Raw genomic sequence first — 14,389 nt, forward strand, 5'->3', positions numbered from 1 at the left:
TTTTTTCTTTTTTTCTCGAACCCACGCCCAGCATCCAGCCCACATACGCATGTGCGCATGCACGCACGTTTCAGGGAAATACAGCGCGTACAGCACGTTTTAGCTGAACGTAATTGTAAACAATATTGTTTCTTATGGACCAACAAGTATATCACACATGAAGTTAAGTCAAATTCTGAAGTAAGGAAATGCAGAATTGAATTTTTTAAGATGGGAAAGCATTTTTGGAACAAGTCATTTCCTGGATAATAATTTAATGTTGTTATTTATAATTAAGCCCACAAAACTATTTTTTACCATTTACAGAGCTTTTTGGATTATGTACTATATCTTTTTCATGATGGAAACTCTGTAAACTTGCTCTGGAAACCATTCGGTTCATGGCCCACTACCATCGGATGGTAGTGGGCCATGAACCGACAGGATGGTCCATCCTGTCCACTGTTTTGATCTTTACGATTCAAATCCTCTCCTCTGCTCTGGTATGTTAATCCAACATTAAAATCTGAAGAAATATCTGTTTCCCAGAAACCCTTCCTCATAGTTGTTTTGAAACTTTAGTTCTGACTCTATTAACCTGTGATACCAAATGCTCTGTGTCATGTTTATGTGACTTTCTGTTTACAAACACACTTACCCAAAAATTTAAGGTTGTATTATTTTATTACAAAATATTAATATAATAGAAAAGAATGGAAGGACGAAGGATGGAAGGAGAAATGTGTGATATGGTAGCACTGGCTTTAAATAAAGTCTGCATCATTAGGTGAAGTGACTTCATTCACAACCTGCTCTAGCACCCCATCGATGACATCACCGTCAAAATCGATCTGGTCCAGATCCAGAGTAGGCACAAAGGTCACAAGAAGCCGGCCAATGGTGCAACGAAGGCTCCTTAGCTTCCTGAGGGACAAGAGGTGATCGATGGGAACGGTTACATCCCGGCAGTAAATGCAAGCCCTCCCTACACAAACTAATGAATTTGTCCCTCTTAAAAAAAAAAAATCACACATTACTTCTGTGCCATAGCTTTCAAACCATCATCTCATGAGCCTGGCACAAGAATCCGCTCAACAGTTTTATCTAGGTTATCTGGAGGTGCAGCAGCAGCAGGACCAGCTGATGGAGCTGATGCGAACCACTGCCCGAGAGAGACATCTATCCAGCAGAGCCATAAACACAATACAGATCAAATGACTTCAGGTGTGCACAACTTGCCTGCAGTTTTCTTCCATTCCATTCTGGGTCCCTTGATCCAGATTGAGGGTCATGTCACTGTTCTGCATCATTGTCACTCTCTGTCTCTTCATGTGCTCCAGCTCCCTCTTCATCTGTTCACACTGAGAAAAAGCCGTGTGAATAAATGGATGAGTGAATTTGTTTATTTATTGGTTAAAATGTTAACATGAATACACACACACACACATTCTCAGAACCGCTTGTCCCATACGGGGTCACGGGGAACCGGAGCCTACCCGGCAACACAGGGCGTAAGGCCGGAGGGGGAGGGGACACACCCAGGACGGGACGCCAGTCCGTCGCAAGGCACCCCAAGCGGGACTCGAACCCCAGACCCACCAGAGAGCAGGACTGTGGTCCAACCCACTGCGCCACCGCGCCCCCTTAACATGAATACATTTGAAAAAAAAAAAAAAATTGCCAAAGTGTTGGTTTGGAAAGTTTTGTTTGCTAATAAAACCTTAGGTATGAATTTGCATCTATGAAAACTCTGTGCAAATGGGATGGGGAACTATGACACTGCTCACTGCTAATTCTCACAGATAGTGACAACAAACTGTGTCTCGTGAGACGGTTAACATGTTATATAAGGTAGTTGGTCTGAGACGGGAAGGAAATGAAGGGACATCACAGCTTCCTACACTGGATTTGGGGAAATTTTCTTTTGGTTTTGTGGTAAGTTTATGCTATGTTTTCGGTTTTTATTTTTATTGAGTTACATTAAAGGCCTGTGTCCATTTCTGCTTTAGTCATTTAGTTTTATAAATTAATAAACCCTGTTCTTGTTTTAACCTCAGGTGTCTGGCATTGCTGGCTCTCTTCATTATACAACTGGCCACGTGGCAATAACACTTGTCTCCTTCATTGTCTCTGGCTGTTGTCCTTCCGTGGGAACTCACTCTGCTCTTGAGCTCATTGCGCTCTCTCCTGATGACTTCCAGGTATTCACACCTGTGTTTAATCTCCTTTACTTCCTGCTGTAGCTGGTGAACCTGCTCCTTATATGTGTCCCTCTCCTGGGCAGTGGTCTGCATCAGCTCCATCAGCTGGTCCTGCTGCTGCTGCTGCACCTCCTCCCATGCATTTGCTTTAATTTCCATAGTCTCAGCTTCCTCCAGGTATAGCTCTGTGGCCTTTGCCACTCTCTCTTCCTCCTTGTCTTCACACTGTTCCTCCTGCCAGTACTTTTCTTGGTCATATTCTGTGATGTCCTCCTCCACCTCTTCCCTCCACTCTGTCTCCCTTTGTGGTGTCTTGGTATTCATCTGGGTGGTGGCAAGAATCTGCTTCCTCAAAAAAGGCAAGGAAAGAGGAGGTGCAGCAGTGCCATCTGTTTCCACACATGCATCCACTGCAGAATGCATAGCAAGTTTTTTCTTCACCCTGTTAGCAGAGAGAAGACAGAATACCTTGGAATAGAGCAGTGTTGTTCCCCGTGATCTGAGCAACTACTCCATGGTGTACCTTTCAAGTGTTGCAGATAGAGTGCTTCCACTGATGATGGGCATGCTGTTTCTAGAGGTGCTACAACCTGAAAAAAAGATTAATTTTATAGGAACAAGAAGAAGTAACAGCCCAGGTTTTATTCAGCACCTTGCTACAAAGTATGAAGAGCCTCTTTGGAATGTGCTTTTTAGATCTTGAACCATTATGTTGCCCCACTCTTGCTGGTCCTTCAGACCTGAATACTTCAGTATTGCTCACCTGTGTAAGCAGGATTTGTTGAGTGAGGAGATGAATATGCGGTGAGAGCATCTACTAATGGTCTCCACACCTCATTGTCTGACAAAGGAGTAGTTGATGGAGGCAGGACAGGTGCTAAAACCTGAGTGGTCCATCAAAGAGGAGGTTGATAACACATTACTCATCAGAAGTTTATCTTGAGCCCTATCAATTATTTCACAACACTGGGTATGTTACTTATATAATGTAAATGATTTCATGTGGAAATCAGTCCATTTGGTTTAAGTTTGGGGTAACTTTTGTTTACCAACAAAGCGGAAACAAACAACTGAGATTCTAACATTCATATTCATTATCTACCTGTTGCTTTTTGTCTTCCTTTTGGATCTTACTGTTCCTCCTCCTTTTATATAAAAGAAAACATGGGTCAGTGTATGAAAATAATCCACTGAAGTAAGACAAGGGTTGTGACAAACGTGTCTCACTGTCGCTTGTAAGGCTTTGGGTATGAGCGCTGATCGTCATCTGAGTCCTCAGGCTCCTCTTCCGCTTTGCAGCTCCTGAAACAGCTCAGTATTTAGTAAGAAACAGTGGTAGAACTTCCACTGTAACAGGTCTGTCCTTGCCAGTATGAGTAGGACAAACACAGTGTAGCTAAGCATTGGTGTTTCCATTATCAACCTATATGAGCAATGACAGGGATGAGAGAGGATGGTACATAGAAAATGCTCAGTTCTAGATTAGCCTGTAGTATTAGTACACATGCGAAGCAACATGCACACTTCATCTGATACAAGGCACCCAAAATGAATTACCACGCCTCCACGTTCTGGCACAGTTACAAAATGGGTGAAGAGTGTTACCTAAACTGAGGATCCGGGTTCATATGGCAGAACCACTGTTCAGGGAGGCCCCTGTAGTTAATGCCATCTGGCAGCCTCCTCCATTTCAGACACTTGTCACACTGGACCCAAGTCTGATCTGGAAACTTCCTGAGGTCAAAATTAAGTATAAAAGCAGATATTTATGATTCCTGCACTGCTCGGATCGAAACCAAAATCATTTTATCATTAAAATGCATTAAATGAACGTTAACCTTTGTAATACTCACGTAGTGTCTTCTATTGGTATTGTGCACGTAGGATTCTCTTTCTTACATTTGTATCTGATTTCATTCCAGTACTCCTCTAGTTTCAATCCCAGGTTGTACACAGTTTTCCTGGACACAGAAATTGTATTTCTTCTTTGAATTCAGATCATTAGGTCATTAGTTCACACGGTAAAAATACTACTTGTTGACTAGCTGTTTCTATCATTTATCTAAAACAGTATCCTTAGATCAAGGCTGACCGCAATTAAACAAGGCCTGGTGATGTAGGTAAGGTAATAGGTGTATTTTGCTCACAAAATCTTATTTATAAACATTTAAAAAGGAAAAGCCAATTTCAATAATTACCTGTATTTGTCAGTGTTGTCAAAATCTTGCTTGTTGTGTGTGGGTTGGAGAAAGTTACATTCAATGACGCCAATCACTCCAACTCCCCTGCCATCTGCCTATTTAAAGCCATAAAGTGGGATTCTGGGTATTCTGTATGTCATCTAAAAGCTAGGAGTAACAAATAAAGAGATGCAGGGGTGCATTTACCTTGCGCTGGCAGCCCACTCTCTCATAGGCCTTAATGAGGCGGTTTTTGTGATACATCATTATGCCATACTGCTCCTTACTCTTGGTGTTGTACCCAAATGTGATTCGGATGCGATTGCTCTGATATTTGTTCAAGAAATGACTGCAAACTCATGAATCCATTCAGATTACATGCCCAAGCTGTGTTCTATAATCAAAATTAAGTAGATAATAAAGGGACATTTATATCCCAGTCAAATAAACTTTTTTCATGAAATAGTCATCATTATCACCACCTTCTGAAATCATAAGATTTCGCTAATAAGAGCTCATTTTCATGATGAGATTTCAGAAACGACTAAGGTCTAGGCCTGAGTTACATCACTCGTTGAATCTGAAATGGCAGTGGGCCAGGCTGTCTTGGCAGGCTGCTGCTCAGCATCCAAAGGCCTGGCAGGTGCTTGTGTATGACCTGTTGCCACCCCTTCTCCAACAGGCACTCACTCGTGCACAAGGCTGTGTGTGCTGTACAAAGACAGCAGTTGGCAGTTGGCTTTGGCACTAAAACCCTTGAGGCATCCAAGTGGGCTTCAAAGGTGGACTGCCTTTCTTTTTTCACAGAATAAAGAAACATTGGAAAAATAAAGGAGAAACCTCTACCGTGTAAAATAACTTATTTGTCAATACATTTGTGCTATGAAAATTTACATCTGAATTTCTGTTTTGCAATCTATCCTGCAGACATCAACCACCCTGGAGTACACCCATGTGCAAACTGGATACAAGGAAGGTGGGTCGGTAATGGTCCTTAGCAATGTGAGCCAAACTCTTGGAGATCAGCTGTGTCTTCACTTTCTGTCCTCTAATAATAATCTGCATCCGGGGCTTCAAGTACAAAATGCTGCAGTAGGCCTAGAACAATAAACATGGAAAAAGTACATATTAGAATTATAGACGGGGGCAGCTGGTAACGTAGTGGTTGGAGCTACTGCCTTGGGACCCAAAGGTCACATGTTTGATTCCCACCTCCAGCTGTAGTACTCTTGAGCAAGGTACCTACCCAAAATTACCCTGCTGTGTAAATAATTGTAAATACCTCAACATTGTAAGTCACTTTGGAGAAAAGCATTGAATAAAACTATATCTGAACTCAAAAAAAAAGCACAGAAATGACAATGAGTCATATATTGAATTTAACAGCCTTCACAACCTTCCGATAATGCTGGGTACTTTCACTCTACAGCACTTACACGCAAGGAGTAGTCACTCTCGGGAACCGTCTGCATGGTGCTGTCCTGTCGCTTATACTTGTCATGTCCATGGCATGTGTTTGCCTTGATCTGGATGTCGTACCTGTCCGTGTTGAAGTCAAACTCTGTCTCACCATTTGTAATCCTGGTCGACAAAAATACATGTTACCTTATAACCCTGTAGCCAGAATGATTTATTAAAGCCTCCATTTATTGGAACCCACCTGCGTAGGTTCCAGATGATGATGCGAGTGCCAGTGGAGCCAGAAGTGGCATTTATGGCCCGCAGCTCGGAGAATAGCTCACTCTCTGTGTTAAACAGCGAATACCTGAGTATATCTTGAAGGCTGGCTACGTCCTCAGCTCTAAATGATGTCAGGGGTCAAGGCTGATGCCTTAGACAGAAATCCTGTGGAAAGGCATTGTTTTCCTTCTTAAGGTAAGGTTTAAAAAGCAGTTCTGATCCATTCATCTGTTCGGGCATATTTATTGAGCATTTTAGTTGGTTGTTATGTCTTGGCAATTTGTAAAATTCTTAAGTTTTTTCTACGAGAAAAAGAGTTTTATTCAAAATCTGTCTTAAATTATATTTGTTCCATCATGGCAAATCTGCCACATTCCCTGTGATAATTTTATAGTCCTGGCAGTGACAAGTAAGAGGCATATGTCATTTATGAACACCAGGCACTGTTATAGCAATCAGAAAAAAATAATTTCACTGCATGATGAAGTCAGCTGGTACACTGGACATTGAAGCTAAGTTACGTAACGGTGAAGTCCTGTTTTTTTGGTGGAGCAGTAAAAAGGTTTGAATAAGTCAAGCTACAATCAGTGCTGTCCATACAACATTTTTTGTCAACAGAAAAAGGATACTGGTTCTGCCCAACACGTCTAAAAGTGACAATGGGCACTACCACCTGCTGAGCCCGGATGGTCTCCAGGTAGGTCTGTGAAAGAAGGCCCACACTCATGCTCTCTGTGGTCTTGGAGAAGACAATGGCATCCTTCCCCAGGCGCATAGAGCCTGACTTAAATCCGTTCCCGTACACTCCAACAGGGATGTGCCTTTTCACCTTCTGTTTATCACTGAAGCCAAAGCTGCAAGTTGTTAAAGACAGTGAGATAAAGGAGGTTCTTTAAAACTGAAAATGCTTCACTAAATTGAAAGTGCAGTGAACTTCAATCCATGAAATTAGTACTAAGTTTGAACCATAATTCATTCTAAAATTGGTACTGCATTTTAAACCCTCACAATCAAAGAGGCATATGTTAAAGCAATAATTGAAGAAGAGAACCTTGAAACAGAGGGTGTGAAACTAACCTGAAACTATTCAACAAAATATTTTGTTGGTATGTTTTTGAATTTCAGATTTTGAATTTTAAGATTCATTTTCCTGAGTGCTTCAATGTGGGTCTGAAAATGTTTTTTGTTGGTAACTTGATAGAGTTGAATTCTGGAACAGATCTCAACTTCCTTATGTAAATTTAGAGGCGGAACTGAAATGTGGACTGAGTCCAGATATTTTGCCAAATTATGAGCTGCCCTACTCTCAATAAAGAAATTTTGAATATAGCATTCTGAGTGCTTTTTGGTATCAACTCCAATCCCCCCGGCTGGAAAATCCTACCTGAAGGAAAGCACCAACCGAGCAGAGTATCAACAATGTGTAGCACTGCTATAACATCAATATTTTGGCTAAAAGTTGCCAATCAAGCAAGCAAACAAATATGAAGTCCGTTACTGATTGTTTCAGGCACATCTGACCACAGTATTATGTAACCTCAGAGGAAATGCTTCACTGGCTCTCTAGTATTATTGTAAATCATACTAACCTTACAAAAAAGAAATAAAAAGAGACAAGCCCTTAGGTATGACATAAACATGGCAGCTTTCATTACTTTGCATTTTGCATAGTCTTATTGCTGCTCTGTGAAAATTGCAGCTTTTTCATATTAAATTTGATCAACTCTTTGAGAGAAAAAGTTACATTACACATTTTTTAGTCATTGCTTGGTGTGGAAGCTAATGAAATGTCCGGTCATAGACGTGGAGAAAGTCATTGCCCCCCTACTCAGTAGCTGGTCTCACATTTAAAAAGTTCCAGTAGCTGGTCAACATTCTGATGTTAGCTTGCTTGTATGCTTGCAATCACTGTTCTGCTGCATGATCCAGCCACACTTAAGTTTCAACTCATGGAGTGATGGCCTGGCGTTCTCGTCTAGATCTTAAAACTCCATTTTCAGCTGTGAGTCTGAGCCATGTTTCCAGTCCTTCACCTATATGGCTTTACCAGAACCTCTTCTGAAGTATGGTTGAATTGTATTTATAGGCATGTAACTTAGGAAAAATAGGCAGAGCACAGAACAACTGTTATTTTTTGAAAGGCTCTAAGCTTCTGGGTTGGAAGTAATAAAGATAGACAGATTCAGCGCTTTGTCTCTTAGAAAAAAGAGTGACGCTAGAGAAGCCCACATGAAAAAGACACTCCCTACTTGGCTTCCTGTGATAAAGTAGTTCATCGTGACCCATGCCTTCCGGAAGTTTACCTCAGCATCTTGTACATCTTCCTCTGTGTCATACCGCTTCCGTTGTCCTGGAACGTCAAGCAGTCGATGCCTTTAATGCGCGTCCAGTCGATCCACAGCTGCTTTGCCATTACGTCTGGATCATAGGCATTGTCTTAAAGCACATTTAATAATTTATTAATCAGTATTTACAGGCACCACTAACTGCAGTCCAAGGTAATGCATGCATACCTCCAAAAATGGAACCCAAGAACATGTTATAAATATTTACTTTTCTTACTTTTTACTTTTAAATTCAAGTTTTTTAAGATTTTTTTTGTCTTCCTGAAAGTTGTAGCTGTTTCCAAGTTGAGACAACTGGTCTTTTTTTTTGTAAATGCTGTTTTTGCTGAAATTCTGGCTGTGTAATTTCAGCTTTAAGACAAAGGTGTATATTGTAAGACTTGGACATGTAAAAATATATAAAAATAGATTCTCTGGCAGTGATACTTGATACTTTTCGGAACCAGCAAGCACACATCAATGTGTGTGGAGGGCTATCTTCTGTACATTTATATAGTTATACCTGTCTTTCTGAAAAAACACGTGTAGAGTTGCTTGAAAGTATGTCTCGCTTAGTTTTACCATGAAATGATTATTTAAGGAGATGTAGTCTTTTTTATATAACATAACCAAGTAGGTAAGTAGAATCAGGTGTGTAAATCGTAATCATTTATTCACCTTATAAGTTTAAGATTTAGATTCTATACGTTTACTTTAGTATTTTATACAACAATAACAATCATCCCTATAGTGTTCAGATATTTTCAAGCAGCGCTATATTTATTGATTTTTCTTCTGTGTTCAAAGCAGTTAGAAGCACTCACCAATTAGCTCTGCGATGGCACTGAAGGGCCAAGTATGACTGGTGGAGTTTGTGTGCAGAAACTTTGGACTGACCTGGAAGGATTTAAGATTTTTAAAATTTAGAAGGACCTGAACCAAACTGTACAAAGAGCTTTTCTTCTGTGTGCTTTTAAAAAGCATTTATTGTACTTTCACCAAAGCTGTTTCATTGTTTCACACCTTCAAGAATGTTGTGTCTTCCATTTTTGTCCTTCGGCATGCAAGGAGTATATCTATTGTAGTTGTGAATGAGTCCTTCCATCTGGTTGTTAGTGATTCTCTTTTCTTCAGCTTTTTCAAGAAATATGGTATTTTCAAGAGAATCCAATTTTCTACGGATGTCACGCCCTCCACCTCCGCGCAACAGGGAACACCTGCAACTGTCCACGAGACGCACGCATAAAAGGGAGCTTGGAGCGCAGCAAGACGTGGAACCTTAGTTCAGCCTTACTGCTCGCCTGCGTGTTGTATCTGCTCCCTTGTTCACACCTGTTCCCTGTTCCCTGTTCCCTGTTCCCCTTCTCCCTTGTTCTACGCTTCCCTGGATTTCCTCAACCTACTGCCTGTATTTACAGATTACGCCTTTTAGATTTCCCCTTTGCTTACATTTGCGCCTCGGCGACCCCTGCCTGTTTTTTGACGACAAGTTTTGGATTTCCCTTTAATGAAACCATCCTGTGTTCCGCGCTTGGGTCCGACATCTGCCTTCCAGGAGGATATCATGACAAAGGATGTGTCAGTCTCATCATTTGTGCTTTCTGACTTGATTTGATCTAACATTCATCTATTTGTTCTCCTGGCCATCCATGGTATCTTTAAAAGTCTCTTCCAGCTATATCCTTAGCGGCTGATCATTAATCCAAAGAGGCAACAGCTGTGAACAACTTCTATGTTTTCACCACTAGCTGTAAAGTTTGCTGCTATGTCAGTTGTCATGACTTCAGTTTTCTTGAAATGAAACTGTAGTCCCATTTTTCCCTCTCAGCTTTGATTTAGAATAGGGTTTCTTTGTCTTATATGATTTCGGTAGTATTGTCAGCAAATCAAATGTTACTGATGCACCTTCCACCAATTATCATTCTATATTTCTTTCTACATTAAAAATACACTCAATTCTCAACTTACAAATGCAACTGGGATGAAAAGTTGATTTGTTCATAAAGCCAAAATCACTTTTACCATTACATCACAATCAAAAAAAGCTTAATAATACAAACATCCCTTGTTTCATCCACATGCTATGTTGAATAAAAACTTAAGATGAGGCTAACATTTTTTAAACATCTAAGGCTTTTATTTATTTATTCCATTTTTATCAATCACTTGTCCTTTCTAGAGGTTGGTGTGTTCCAGAGCCTATTCTGAAAACATAGGGCATGAGGTAGGGTACACTCTTGGCAGAATGTCAGTCTGTCACGTAACTTTGATTTTATTATATTTTATTAACTTCAAACAACATTAAAATAAAATTACTGAAATTAAATTGAAATGATTGAAAAAAAAAGATGTTATATTAACAACCTCAAATTCAACAGCAGTTGTTCACCATCACAAAAGATAAATTTTTCACAAACATTTATTTCTATCCCAGTTGTTCACTGATTTATCCAATAAACATGTGCAACGTTGGGAATCTTGTTACTGATCACCAGCATTGACAGACACTAGAAATCTACACTAGCTGTAAACATTGTGAACGTGAATCAACTCAAGTCAGTTCTATATTCCTTCTCTGCTTCATGCATTTTACTGCCAACTAACAGCTGAGTGTGAAAATACAGGTTTGTGTTTGATCTGCCATAAATTTTTGAAAAAAGACAAGTGAAAAGGTTTCAATTACAAATAAACTAAAATGCACTGTTTTTGAAAATTCGGGAGACCCATTGTATTGTGGTATTACATTTGTTTCAACAAAGCATTCAAATTTTCATAATAATAAATTTGACGTGAAATTAAAGCATTTTTAGATGTAAAATGCACAGTAATCAAAAAAAGAGATGCAACCAAGTCTGCTTATCAGTTGTATACCGAAAAGTAACATGAACCTCATTGTGAAAGTGAATGTATGCAACTGCAAAAGTCTAGTAATTTCTAGCACTTGAAGTTGTAAACATTTTGTGTTTGTTATAACTGTCAAAATAAATGTAGGAACAATGTATGTAGGTAGGGGGGCGCGGTGGCGCAGTGGGTTGGACCGCAGTCCTGCTGTCCGGTGGGTCTGGGGTTCGAGTCCCGCTTGGGGTACCTTGCAACGGACTGGCGTCCCGTCCTGGGTGTGTCCCCTTCCCCCTCAGGCCTTACGCCCTGTGTTGCCGGGTAGGCTCCGGTTCCCCGTGACCCCGTACGGGACAAGCGGTTCTGAAAATGTGTGTGTGTGTGTGTGTATGTAGGTATAGGAAAAGCCGTTGGTGTTGAGGGGATGAAAGTGCAAATGGAGAAGTGGTCGGATAGGTGACGGTTCAGCGTTACTCACGGCACTCAGGGGGATCCCTCTGCATCGCCGCACCTCCATGGCTCTCCTGTCCTCTTCTCCCTGGTCTTCCCCTGTCCTCTCCAGTCTTCCCCTGTCCTCCAGCGAGCCCTCAAAGCGACTCATCTGTGACCACACGTCTGTATTTAGAACAGTTGGACGTAACCCACCAGCCACTCCCCCTCAAACACCACAGCACCCTGCAGTTCTGCAGTATGTAATAAATCTCCCACTATTTTAAAATGATCACTTCATAAATAAACACACACACACACACACACATTTTCAGAACCGCTTGTCCCATGCAGGGTCGCAGGGAACCAGAGCCTACCCGGTAACACAGGGCGCAAGGCTGGAGGAGGAGGGGACACACCCAGGACGGGACGCCAGTCCGTCGCAAGGCACCCCAAGCAGGACTCGAACCCCAGACCCACTGGAGAGCAGGACTGTGGTCCAACCCACTGCGCCACCGCACCCCCATAAATAAACACACACAAATTATTCGTAGCGGCGTAACAGAATATCAGGAATTGGGGCAACAAAAATATTAGCAATAGTTTGCAGTGGCATTATATACAAATACAGTGATCACACTATAGGCTTGCTTGAACACTTGCTTGATCACATCTTCCTCTTGCTATGTCTATCCGCGTTTGTCTCTGGACCTAATATAATGTTATTTAATGCTCACAGGAGAAAAGTGGAACAGTGGTGATTGATGTGCAGTTCCCTGCCGTCGATGTCATTTCTTCAAGTTAAAACTGCAGGTACTCACAAAGAGTAGGTGACCTCTGGATCCAAACAAGGGGCTGTTCAGTCCTTGCTGAAGACGAGCTGATGATTCTTTGCGCCACAGCGTCTCCCAGTCCTCTTCTGGCCACCAAAAACTCTGGGACTGAGTCCCAGCTCATAACTCGGCAGCATCTTACAGCAGCTGCCCTTGGTGTCAGTGCCCATCCCCCTAAAGCATGGAAACTCTTGGCACATCATGTCAACACCCTGCCCTGTGCAAACCAATGAGCCAAAAATGTTTCCTCCAGCAATACCCGCCTAGTCAACACCAAGGGGCTGGGCTCAGTGACTGTCACCTCGCTCGTACTTTCTCTCGACCTCTGTATCTTTCCCTCACGCAAATTTTCTCTCCTCTTTCTCACTCCAACATTTGAAAAGGCGTGGGCTTTCAACACAAGCCAAATTTACCCAAATTTTTCCATGAATACTAAGGTAACATCATATACAGTATGTAAATGAATGTAGACTATGGAGATCAACAGTCTTGAGGTCAAAGATTAAGGCATCCTCCAAAGCATGACTGACATTACACTACAAAAGATACAAATTTGAGCAATGCAGTTATCCAAGTAACATAACAGACTATATTAAAGCATCTTTCCTAAGCCTGATTAGTCATAATAGATCGTAGCATCTTGTTCTTGTTCTTTCCTGGCTACCGTTTATATCACAGCCTGCTTTGTGCTCCTCAACCAGGGTCATGTCTTTACAGACAGAACTGAAACTACCCTGCAGGGCCCTTCCGCTTTCTCAGAGTGGCACACAAGACAAGAAGCATTTGCTACCTGTCAGCAGTGACCAATCAACCACTGTGTGTTTGAAACTTGAGATCACGAGTGATATACAAGAAAAAAGGGTAAAGCATTCATTGCTGAAGTGGGAAAGCACATCTAATTCAATTCTAAACTATTCAGCATGGCATTTATTAAAAGATCACAACTTGAAAATCCAAAACTTACTTTTAATTACTTCTTTTTAATTTCCCAATATGTTCTGTATTGTGTATTCCTAAAAGTTTCCCAACGGGAAAACAACAGAGTATGTTCAGGGTGCAACCATTACCTTTATGTTGACCTTGCTTCTTCCCTGTGACACTGCACTAAGTTATTGTATAAGCTACAGTATGATTCAGATCAGATCATGTTTCAAAGGTTACTGCAAATAGCCATTCAAATATATGATGGTATGGAATCTAAAAAGGGAACAAACAGCCATTCCCTGACACACATGCTTTACTGAGAAATGTCAAGGGTAGGCAGTAATCAACACTAAACCTTTATTTTCTCTTGTTATACCCCCACTTTACAAATGCATTATGAATGTATAATCTTTCTTTTTCATCCTAAATTGGCAGAACTTCTGGATTAGTTTTGCTTTCAGTTCTTTTTATGTTATTCTCCACTTAATGTCAATAGAAAAACTGTATTTAAAGAGGTACACAACAGCAATTAAAATGAAAGCTAAAATACATTCCATGCAAAAACTAATTGAATTATCACCATTAACAGGTCCATCCTTGTTCTATAAAATGGGAAGAATTTTGAAAATTTGGATAAGGAAATTACTCATTTCTTATGGGGAAAAATTCCAAACTTCATCCTAAGATCACTCCAAAAATCACCCTAAATGATGCCTAAGCACTGTATCATAGTGCAACACATTAAAATAGAATGAACAACAACAGTATTCATTCAACCCTTCATGTTTGGGTATTTTTTTCACAGTTTTAATTTTTTGTAGTTTATCACACACACTTTCTGAACAGCTTGTCCCATATGGGGTCGCGGGGAACCGGAGTCTACCCGGCAACATGGTAAACATCTTTATTCCATCATGTCTGCAAAGCTCTTTTTGAATGGCAGGGCTGTCCCCAAAGCTTCTTTTGAATGGCATGCAGTTGCAGTAGCAAAGTATAGAAAA

General features: G+C 40.9%; 1 protein-coding gene across 5 annotated transcripts; it reads right to left on the reverse strand.

Moving 5' to 3' along the window:
* Positions 1 to 656: 656 nt before the first annotated feature.
* LOC108937522 (MORC family CW-type zinc finger protein 3-like) lies at positions 657 to 12,559 on the reverse strand. Of its 5 annotated transcripts, none has more exons than XM_018757552.2 (19): positions 12,453 to 12,559; positions 11,681 to 11,803; positions 9,189 to 9,261; positions 8,344 to 8,476; positions 6,670 to 6,894; positions 6,021 to 6,161; positions 5,797 to 5,899; positions 5,330 to 5,458; positions 4,568 to 4,687; positions 4,379 to 4,476; positions 4,034 to 4,141; positions 3,786 to 3,914; positions 3,408 to 3,482; positions 3,283 to 3,325; positions 2,944 to 3,064; positions 2,704 to 2,770; positions 2,139 to 2,622; positions 1,219 to 1,340; positions 657 to 903 (listed from the first exon to the last, which is right to left on the reverse strand). In XM_018757552.2, exons 2-19 carry the CDS (start codon positions 11,801 to 11,803, stop codon positions 744 to 746), a joined length of 2,454 nt encoding a protein of 817 aa, XP_018613068.1. In that variant the 5' UTR covers positions 12,453 to 12,559; the 3' UTR covers positions 657 to 743. The 5 variants fall into 5 exon arrangements, with proteins under 5 accessions (XP_018613068.1, XP_018613060.1, XP_018613054.1 ...); XM_018757544.2 differs by having other exon boundaries at positions 658 to 903; positions 5,797 to 5,941; positions 8,344 to 8,458; XM_018757538.2 differs by having other exon boundaries at positions 658 to 903; positions 5,797 to 5,941.
* Positions 12,560 to 14,389: the final 1,830 nt, after the last annotated feature.

Source organism: Scleropages formosus, chromosome 12, assembly GCF_900964775.1.
Source record: "Scleropages formosus chromosome 12, fSclFor1.1, whole genome shotgun sequence".
Lineage (NCBI taxonomy): Eukaryota > Metazoa > Chordata > Actinopteri > Osteoglossiformes > Osteoglossidae > Scleropages > Scleropages formosus.